General features: G+C 38.5%; 1 protein-coding gene across 1 annotated transcript in view; it reads right to left on the bottom strand.

The window, feature by feature from the left end:
• Positions 1-4,420: 4,420 nt before the first annotated feature.
• The window catches only part of LOC131687327 (uncharacterized), an 83,836-nt gene continuing 76,925 nt past the window's right edge, over positions 4,421-11,331 (bottom strand). The window contains exons 3-4 of the mRNA XM_058971404.1: positions 5,155-5,356; positions 4,421-4,993 (exon numbers count right to left, since the gene is read on the bottom strand). Of these exons, the coding sequence (XP_058827387.1) occupies positions 4,421-4,993; positions 5,155-5,356 (775 nt within the window). The remainder of the gene's footprint in view (positions 4,994-5,154; positions 5,357-11,331) is intronic.

Here is an 11,331-nt window from a genome sequence, read left to right as displayed (position 1 = left end):
ACTTCAGATTAAGTCGTGAAGCATTTAATTATGTCCTTAATTTTGCACAAATTCCTGCAGGGTCCAGGTCTACATCGATTTCTCCTGTCTTAAAATTAGCCGCCACACTCAATATACTAGGAAGTGGCAAATAAATGCTGGAAGTGGATTTATGATTGGAATGGCACAGCCCACGGTTTCTGTTATCTTCAGTGATTTGATAAATTCAAAATCCCCAGTGTCGTTGGATGTATTGATGGAACGCACATCTCTATACTAAGACCTACAGAAGATGAGCACATGTATTTCAACAGAAAAGGAAATCACAGCATAAATGCAATGATTGTGAGTAGCATATCATCAATCTTCTTGTATCAAACAACATTAAAGTACTTTACTGGAATCTTTTCAGATATGTGACCATAACTACCGCATACTAGCAGTGAACGCATGTTATTGTGGAGCTGCGCATGACTAATTCGTGAGGAACATGAGCAATGAAAAAATATTTTTTGAACAAATGTACGCAGACGGAGATTGCAACTCCAAGCTATTAGGTAGGGTGTTATGCCTTTGGTTTCAAAAAATACAGAATAATCACAATATCAATTTTATTAAAGAGGATTTGCGGGGACCAGTTTGTTTTCCATATTAATACAAACCATACTAGTTCAAAGCGATCGGCCAATTCTAATTTTTAGTTGGGAAACTTACTTCTAGTCTTTTCAGTTCATTCACCTTTGTCTAGTATCCCATACCGTTATTTTAACTGGAAAATATATTAGTTATTTCAAAATTAAATTCAATGTTAGATGCTAGGATGTGAATTGTGCTGTAATACATTATTTAGAAATGCTTGATTGCTAGAACTACACTGTCATAATCTACAGTACTGCCGAATATAACATAAACTAAAAAAATGTAGTGTGGTTCTTTCAGACATAAGTAATCAATTATTTGCCTCGTTTGTATTCACGACATGAAAAAGTTCATTAACAAAGATGGACCATTACTATATTTCTAGGTGATAGTGGATATGGGCTTGCACCTTGGCTTTTGGTTCCATATCGCAATGCCAACGACGGTTCTGATGAAGAAACTTTCAATGGTGTTCACTCTTCAGCCAGAACAACAGTCGAGCGAGCGATCGGTGTACTTAAAGGTCGATGGAGAAGTTGCAGCTCTGATAGGAAAATAAGATACAAGCCGATATAAAAAACTACAAGGGGCAGCCTTATGGGGTTGCACGAACTGTAGACGTAGGACTATACTACTTAATGTAAAATATTTAGTGTGTGGGAAAAAACACCCGGACCGGTGAAGAAAAATCAAATTTTAGACAATATAATCACATCTCATGTATAGGACAAGCTTTCTAGTTGCTCTCAAACAGATCCTAAAAGTTCAAACACCCATGGATAACCCCAAGTTTGTAGATGTGTTTTCGATGCCACAGGATTGTAAAATGGTAAATATTACGTCATGAAAATTCAATTCTTCCGTGATTATTTTTTTTGCCTGCAAAATGCCCTGTGTGTATGCAAAGCTCATGATTTGTTGGGTATTAGCATTGATCGGAAAATGCTTTCCAACCAGCGCATTGGAATTTTGCAGGTCACCAGAAGCTGTTCATTTTACCCACTTGCTATAAACATGTCTTATTTTTGGACAGGTTTAGAAATCAAGAATCATGTTTGAAAAAATGTGTTTATGACGAATTATTTTTACCAGATATGTACAAAACATGTCTAACAAGAAACGTATAAGGTGATTGTAATATCTCATTCACTTATTAGTTAGAAAATAATGACTTTGCTTTGCACATTCGCTCCAAACATTGAACCCAAGCGCACAATGCAAAATGAGTCCACGGCTTACATATACTAGGCTAGCTCGTTAGAGTGTAAACATTTGACGAGAGCGCGTCATAGAAATCGTCGGCGAAAACAATTACATGAAATTCATATATTGTTTGCTGCTAGCGAATGATCGGCACCTGGTAAATCACAAGGAAGCTATGCGGATGTCCAAAACCTTTGCTATGATCAGAAAATTACGGTGGGATATGTTTTCTATGGCATGCATCCAAATTCCCGATTTACGCTAATAATCACATAGATGCACTGATTATCCACTGTGTCCGGTGTAATTATGGCGTAATTTACGTCTAAAATCCATTGCACACTATTTTTTCCACCGTAAGAGCTCAAATATAGTCAATTAACAACTTTCGAGAAATCCGTTTGTTTATCTCAACGATTTCTCTGACGTCACTGAAAACTGTCAATTCGCGGAATAGCAAGCCTCCTTTCTGTGAGCCGTGAATGAGTCAACGCTGATGATGATGGGTAGAGCGAAAGAGACAACTAGTACCACCACGACACTATTAGCGCGTTTCACCAAAATTCCACGCGGCCTTTCCCGATTGAAAGAAACGGCCGCGCTTAGCCCATCTGTTATAATATCGTGATTTTGCATAGCGAAGGGCTGAATCATTTTGTTCCAAAAACAGCCCTGCGTTATGCAACACTTTGTGCAGGTTGATTATACTAGTTGCAAGTGGGGCCAAATTCACCAAGTTCCGTAAAATTCCTTTTAAATTGCAGAATTGATAAAATTGCTTAGATGAGCTAAACTAATTAATCAAATCCTGTTTTAAAAACTGTCCTTGCGTTTAAACCAAAATGGGAAGCTTATTAGTACCACTACATTACTTAATTTCAAGCGCTAATAGCAAATACATGTGCTAGTTAAACCAAAAATTTACTGGCAACATTACAGCGGCATTTAGGAAGCAGTTGGAGCGGTCGCCTGTTGGACGACACAGGGTAACGTCCCTCCACAGCCAGTGTAACGGACTTCTAGCTCAGCTACACTGGCTGTAAAAAACACAGCGCAGTGATCTGCTTCGCCAGCCGTTCAATAGGGAACTGAGCGTGTCTGGCCAAGTCCGTTCTTTAAATAGTCGATGATGACGTCATTCATAGAAGCGTTGCGCGCTAGGTACACCAAACCGTCGTACAGGGCTTGGGAAGCGCTATCTTCTGTGTGTTAATGCGCGATATTTTGACAAGGTTGTATATTATTTATTTTTTTAATGCTATGATATCAAAAATCTTTGGGTTTATCTATTGGAATCTATTCTTAGAAGTATTTCGGGGCGATATGCGCAAAAAATTTGAAAATTTATCGTGAGATGGCTGAATTATATGCGTTTAAAATTGGACCACTTTTCGTTACAATCCCTTTTTTGTAGAATTTGCAGAGTGCACCCCCATATCGAAAACAAAGACGTAGTCCTACGTCAAAACATCATCTATCGTTAACGTATTCGCCGCTTTACATAACATATGCATTGAGTACAATGTGCATTTTAACTCATCAGACATAGTGCATCCGGATGACCCTATTATTCATAGGTCAGCGGACCTTTCTGCCAACGACAACGCTGTTACAAGAAGAGCCGAAAGAATCAGAAACTCCATTAGAGACTCTTTGGTGAGAAGATGACCAAATCAGTAGCCCTTTAACGTCCAATACTTTTAACAAATGAAATATATATCAATGCTAAATGTAATGAAATGAATAAGTATGGTACATTAGGGCATATGGGACCTCTCAAAGCAAAAATAGTGTTCGAGATGTCTTTGGATAGCTTCAAAGTAGGTATCAATAATTATTGTTTCGCATTCTACATTGCACATGAATTGTATCTAAAAACTGAAGATAGGTAAGGTTCCACAAACCCCAGTGTACCGAATATAATTTCATTATAACAATAACACTTCCCCCTTTAAAATTTTCTTGGTTTTAAGGAATATGTCAAAACATTAATATCTGAAGAACTTTAAAGTAATCAAAAAGTAAAGTTTTTAAATATGAGTTTTTTTAATAAATTTTCGTGAAGCATGAGAAATCCTCTGTGAATCTAAAAAGCAATCTATCTTTCTAGTTGTTCATGAAAAAACTCACTGTAATTGCAATTCATTTCTAAAAAGTAACCCGAAAATGTTTTTTGAGGCACATTCAGTAGTTTCCCTGTTCACCAGTTGCTTTATTGAAATTGATCACGGCTTCTAACAACGGTTCTATATAAGCATTTGTCTAAAGCTAAACCAATCTTCCTCAAGGCTTTTTTTTTTTTCAAAGAACGCTTATTCAGTCCAAAGGATTTCGTCGCCGACCAGACCCATTAGATATTTCATACACATTTTCGACGAATGGTATGAGAACCACCCCTAGTTTTAGTAAAAAAGTCAAATTTCAAAGGATCTCAATAACCTTTCAATATGAAGAAGCTACTAAAAAGTTTTATTTTTATTTTATTATCATCGTCATTTTTATCATTATACGCAACACTGTATACAACATCTTAATCTACCACAATATTCCTTTAAAAGGTCGCAGTGGAATCAAGGCTCTACAACATAAAAAAAACATCTTAATCACTATCATTTGAAACATTCTGACAGTATTTTCTTCGTTTGAATTCGAGCAACTGTTGTTGCACGCAACAGTTTTCTTTTTGAGCAGACAATAGCTCTCTTTGAATGCTATTGCTTTCTTCGAGTGCTTCTACGTATCTTTTAAAAAGCTTCAGTTTTTCGGCTTTATAGTTCATGCGGCGGCGAGGTAAAAATGGTGCACAGTTTGTTGATTGATTTTCATTCTCGTCATTGGCAGTGTCTTCTACCAAATTTACTTCCGTTAACTCGCTCGTGTAGTTTCCTTCTAGCCATTCCGTAGTGTATTGCTCCATTCTCTGGGGGCTATCAACTGATTGGCCTTCGTCTGTCTCTGTCGATGACGTTAGTCTGAGATTGTTGCTGTTGGCTCCAAACGCCTTTGTCCCATTGACACCATTAACAGCCGCCTCCAAACCCGCTGATCGGACCACGCTCTCTTCGAATGGGTTGAGGTTTTTTATCTCATTTGGCCCACCTCCAGTTTTGCGGATGCTGTTTAGATTGTTTTGTAGTTTGTTTTTAACATTGTATTTATAATCTGCCCAAACCTAAAATCAAATGAAATTATGATGCCGGTACATCATTGAATATAATACAACTTTGAAAGTTTGTGTTGCTTTTTTTCTACTATACAATAATTTGGTTCATTGATGCAACAATAATGTGCTTATGATAGACGAAAGAAACAAACACATCGAAAAAATCTTACTTTTTTCCATTCCTTTACTTCCCGCATGGGAGGACCTTTTTCGTTCAAACGCTCTTTAATATTGTCCCACAATTTATTTGAGTTGTGCCTCCCGTCCGCTCTGTTGAGGATCCCACGAGCGAGATCCGGGTGTAGCTCCATAAATTTGGTCAATTCTCCAACTTGTTGAGGGTTGATCCCCATGGTCATTTTCGGTTTGCTCCTGTGTAATGCAAAAAAAAACGATTTGAAAAACCCATGCAAAGATGCAACATTTCCCTAGAGGAATGATTTCGAACGTTCAGTTCACGCGAGTATTTCAGAAAAAATATTGAAAATTACAATAAAACTATCCTCAGTATAAACGTGACTTTACGAAAATCCTTAGCACAAAAGTATTTTATACTTACATGCTTATGGTGGCTTACAGAGACGTAAGAAAAACGAAGATTTTGATTGTTAAATTAAATAAAATAAACGGTTCTCGAAACCGAGCTTGGGCGGTCGACAGCAATAATACTATCGAGTATTTACGATCGAATCGAGTCGTTTTCGAGTTTGATTGTTTTGGTTGCATAATGCCAAATCTTCTCGATAATCTAGTACTTCTGCGAGCGAATTCGAACGAAAATTAATTTTCGTTCTAATCTAATTTCTACCTTCATCGAGGGCTACTTTACGCCAAAATTAAAGAATGATTTAAGCTTCCAGGTTAAATTTAAGGAAATATTTTGACAAAAGCAAAACATAGTATTATTCGCTGGATCAAATCGAATATAAAAATTTGATATATTTTTAAGAGAATATTTGCAAGTAACGTAGCAGGCGATCAAATTGAAACACAAAATGAAATAAAAACCTGGTAACTAAAATTCTCTTGGAAAAATGTGATGTACTAATAAATTATTAGATAAGAGGAGAAAGATTACGCAAAATAACCTGGTAATGTAAATGTAATGCAATTAAAAAATTTGCTGCTTTACGCCAAGCTTTACTCAAGTATATATTATACAAGAGATCATCCATAAATGACGTAGCATTATATGGGGGAGGGAGGAGTATTGTATTTTGTGATTATGTGGGTCATGTCATGCTACGTAGTTTTTTTAGAGGGGAATAACTAACATCGTTTTTTATTTTTTAATGTAGAATACATTTAAGGTTTCAATATAGGGGTCCCGTTTCAAAATATCGGCTGCGGCGCCGCGTCAGATTTTGAACGTTAATAACTTTTATCATACTTAACAGAATGATTTGATTTTTAGACCAATTTGTTGCAAATATGTTCCTCTATGCTGTATTAAAATTTGAAGTATGTATAACATGTACTAATAACAAAAAAAATGTGTTTTGAAAAATCTTTCGAAAACGACTCGGAAAAGTGAAAATTTTCAGCCCATCCCGCACAGAGCCGTCGTTATGGTAGACCAACCGAACAATAAAATAATGAAAAGTTTATATATAGGTCCATTACATGTTTGTTCGTATGGTTATTCGCATTGGGTTGCTTGACGAGAGCACTTGGTGGGGGAAAGACGGCATATTCCTTTGGTTAGGCCATTAGAAGCCGGACGGAAAGGAAAGGCTCATGCACGGCACGAGAACGAGCGAGAAAGCGATAGTAGTGCATATTAGCGCGATTATATAAATATCTGTCGGTCGGTTTTTCTCATCATTCGTATTCGTTCAAGCACTAGCAAGCAGCCAGTCCACCGAAGAAAAGCAGTCGGCGATGACGACGGCGGAAAAAGTGCCCCAGCTACTGGTGACTCATCGCAACCCGATCAGGAACTGTCGCCCTGCAAGAATTTCGCCCCAACTAAAGGGCAACAGAGTACAGTTTGTTCGAGAATGCAAAATAGTGCTTTCTAGCTCACCGTGTCCGCGGGGAGTGCGTCTGAATTATGCTCCCGCAATAAAACAATAAACGGTTCTTTACAGGACCAATTAATTGTGTTCTAATAAGAGTTAAACTGAAATTTACATTTTATGGTGTATAACAAATAATTTTCAGAAAGCAATATAAGAAATACGATGTGTGGAAAGAAAGAAAGAGAATTTAAATTATCTTCTCTCGCTCGTTTTCGTGCACTGCTTTTCCATTCCTTTCTGCTGCTACTACCATCATAACTAAAACAAATGTGCGTGTTCCCCCACCATCTCATGGCCAGTGTTGCCACAATTCCATGTCGCTATAACAATTTGAATTATTTTATTGATCCTCTCTAGTATTGATAAAATATAGAACATGCAAAGTACACTAGTCGCATGCTTTTATTCGAACTTTTTGGCAGCCTCCGTTGATTAACTGCATAAATCGATTTGTTTGTGCAGCTCCTTGCTAGTAGCAAACTAAATAGCCTTTATCAGCGCTAACAAATAACACGAAAGAATTTAAATTTGTGAAAATCTTTTCCTTCCTTCTTTTCAAATCTGCAACATTCTTTGAAAATATTGTTTGAATGTTGTTATTGAAAAACTGAACATGCAAGTTTGCTAGCATTGGCCACTAGATGGCGATGGAAAGACAGAATATTCGTTTTGGTTATGCTAGTATTGGTAGCCGAACGGAAAGGAAAGGCGCAGGAATGGCACGAAAACGAGCGAGAGAGCGATAGTAGTGCTTTCTCGTATATGAATATTGGTCGTTCGGTTTTTCTCATCATTCGTATTCGTTCAAGCACTAGCAAGCAGCCAGTCCACCGAAGGAAAGCAGTTGGCAATAGCGACGGACGGAAAAAGTGCCCCAGCTACTGGTGACTCATCGGAACTGTCGCCCTGCAAGAATTTCGCCCCAACTAAAGGGCAACAGAGTAGGCTATCGTTCCAGCGTCTGGGTCGTGAGATTGTGCAGGACTGCAAAGTCGAGCTACGCTTACAAAGCTCAGTCGTAATGATGCCCCGAGAAGCCAACGATGCCTACTTGGTCGGTTTGTTCGAGAATGCAAAATAGTGCTTTCTAGCTCACCGTGTCCGCGGGGAGTGCGTCTGAATTATGCTCCCGCAATAAAACAATAAACGGTTCTTTACAGGACCAATTAATTGTGTTCTAATAAGAGTTAAACTGAAATTTACATTTTATGGTGTATAACAAATAATTTTCAGAAAGCAATATAAGAAATACGATGTGTGGAAAGAAAGAAAGAGAATTTAAATTATCTTCTCTCGCTCGTTTTCGTGCACTGCTTTTCCATTCCTTTCTGCTGCTACTACCATCATAACTAAAACGAATGTGCGTGTTCCCCCACCATCTCATGGCCAGTGTTGCCACAATTCCATGTCGCTATAACAATTTGAATTATTTTATTGATCCTCTCTAGTATTGATAAAATATAGAACATGCAAAGTACACTAGTCGCATGCTTTTATTCGAACTTTTTGGCAGCCTCCGTTGATTAACTGCATAAATCGATTTGTTTGTGCAGCTCCTTGCTAGTAGCAAACTAAATAGCCTTTATCAGCGCTAACAAATAAAACAAAAGAATTTAAATTTGTGAAAATCTTCTTCTTCCTTCTTTTCAAATCTGCAACATTCTTTGAAAATATTGTTGGAATGTTGTTATTGAAAAACTGAACATGCAAGTTTGCTAGCACTGGCCACTAGATTGAAGGCGATGGAAAGACAGAATATTCGTTTTGGTTATGCTAGTATTGGTAGCCGAACGGAAAGGAAAGGCACAGGAATGGCACGAAAACGAGCGGGAGAGCGATAGTAGTGCTTTCTTGTGTTTTCATATATGAATATTGGTCGGTCGGTTTTTCTCATCATTCGTATTCGTTCAAGCACTAGCAAGCAGCCAGTCCACCGGAGGAAAGCAGTTGGCGATGATGACGGTCCGCAAAAGTGCCCCAGCTACTGGTGGCCCATCGCAACCAACTACCGATCAGGAACTGTCGCCATGCTAGTATTTCGCCCCAACTAAAGGGCAACGGAGCAACTAATCCGCTGGCTAACATTCCAGCGTCTGGTTCGTAAGGTTGTGTATTACTTCAAAGTCGAGCTACGCTTACAAAACTCAGCCGTAATGAAGCCACTGATGCCTACTTGGTCGGTTTGTGGGAGTGGGCGTAAATTACAATAAAAGCAACGGTTCTTTTCAGGACCAATCAATTGTGTTCTAGTGAGAGTTAAACTGAAACTTTTATTTTAAGGTGTGTAGCAAATTTTCAACAAGCAACATAATACGTTGGGTGGAAAGAAGTAGCTTGCACACGGAACAAAAATTTAAATTATCCTCTCGCTCGTTTCGTGCACTGCTTTTCCATTCCTTTCTACTGTTATTATCAGTATTACCAAAACGAATGTGTTGTTGCATGTGTTTAAGAGAAACGTTGAAGTCGCATGCTTCTATTCAAGCTTTTTGGCAGCCCCCGTGAACTAACTGCATTAAATGATTTTTTGTGCAGCTCCGTGCTAGTAGCAAACAAAATGGCCCTACCAGTGTCTGATTCGTGAGATTGTGCAGGATTTCAAAGTCGAGCTAAGCTTATAAAGTTCAGCCGTAATGGTACCCGAAGAAGCCAGTCTTGTCGTTTTGTTCGAGGCTACAAAACAGTTCGCCAGGCACGTAACTATCATGCCAAAAATATCCAACGATCCAGCGCATCACCATCAACACCAACGCCGATACCAAAGGTTCTTTTCAGAACCACCATTATTACCATAGAGAATTATTTGAAAATTTCCCATTCAAACGTGATTCTGTTGAATATTATTAGATTTAAATTAACGTCTCGAATTGAAATCACGACGCTCCGGTTATGTGACAGACATTACCCACCCATCTTTTTTTATTGTGACCACGACACCCCATTTCAATATTTCTGAATGAACAGAAGGTCGAGTTTGGAAAGTTTGTAACTTTCATTGTACTTAACCAAATTACACAATGTTCGCACTAATGATTCAGAAATATGATCAGGAATCTTCTGTTAGATTTGTAAGTATGTATAATTTACATGAATAAAGAAAAATTGATTTTCAGGAATCAATTATTATCTGTTCTTCCATTGGCCAGTACTACGCGACTTCCTCATGCTAACAATTAATTTCATCGTTAGCCATCTCCCTCACCAAGGCCAACAACGCCAACAAAACCGGTCCTTTTCAGGACCACCATCATTTTTGTAAAGAATAATTTGAAATATTCCTCGCCCAAATCACCTTTTGTCCGAAAATTCCAATGAGTATCAACATATTTGAAGAACGTGTTCCTTATGTATTCTACATCTCTCCGGTTATGTCGCAGACATTACCCACCCATCTTTTAATGTAGAATACATTTAAGGTTTCAATATAGGGGTCCCGTTTCAAAATATCGGCTGCGGCGCCGCGTCAGATTTTGAACGTTAATAACTTTTATCATACTTAACAGAATGATTTGATTTTTAGACCAATTTGTTGCAAATATGTTCCTCTATGCTGTATTAAAATTTGAAGTATGTATAACATGTACTAATAACAAAAAAAATGTGTTTTGAAAAATCTTTCGAAAACGACTCGGAAAAGTGAAAATTTTCAGCCCATCCCGCACAGAGCCGTCGTTATGGTAGACCAACCGAACAATAAAATAATGAAAAGTTTATATATAGGTCCATTACATGTTTGTTCGTATGGTTATTCGCATTGGGTTGCTTGACGAGAGCACTTGGTGGGGGAAAGACGGCATATTCCTTTGGTTAGGCCATTAGAAGCCGGACGGAAAGGAAAGGCTCATGCACGGCACGAGAACGAGCGAGAAAGCGATAGTAGTGCATATTAGCGCGATTATATAAATATCTGTCGGTCGGTTTTTCTCATCATTCGTATTCGTTCAAGCACTAGCAAGCAGCCAGTCCACCGAAGAAAAGCAGTCGGCGATGACGACGGCGGAAAAAGTGCCCCAGCTACTGGTGACTCATCGCAACCCGATCAGGAACTGTCGCCCTGCAAGAATTTCGCCCCAACTAAAGGGCAACAGAGTAGGCTATCGTTCCAGCGTCTGGGTCGTGAGATTGTGCAGGACTGCAAAGTCGAGCTACGCTTACAAAGCTCAGTCGTAATGATGCCCCGAGAAGCCAACGATGCCTACTTGGTCGGTTTGTTCGAGAATGCAAAATAGTGCTTTCTAGCTCACCGTGTCCGCGGGGAGTGCGTCTGAATTATGCTCCCGCAATAAAACAATAAACGGTTCTTTACAGGACCAATTAATTGTGTTC

Source organism: Topomyia yanbarensis, chromosome 3 (genome assembly GCF_030247195.1).
Source record: "Topomyia yanbarensis strain Yona2022 chromosome 3, ASM3024719v1, whole genome shotgun sequence".
NCBI classification, from domain to species: Eukaryota; Metazoa; Arthropoda; class Insecta; order Diptera; family Culicidae; genus Topomyia; species Topomyia yanbarensis.
This window is presented reverse-complemented; position numbering and strand designations above follow the sequence as displayed.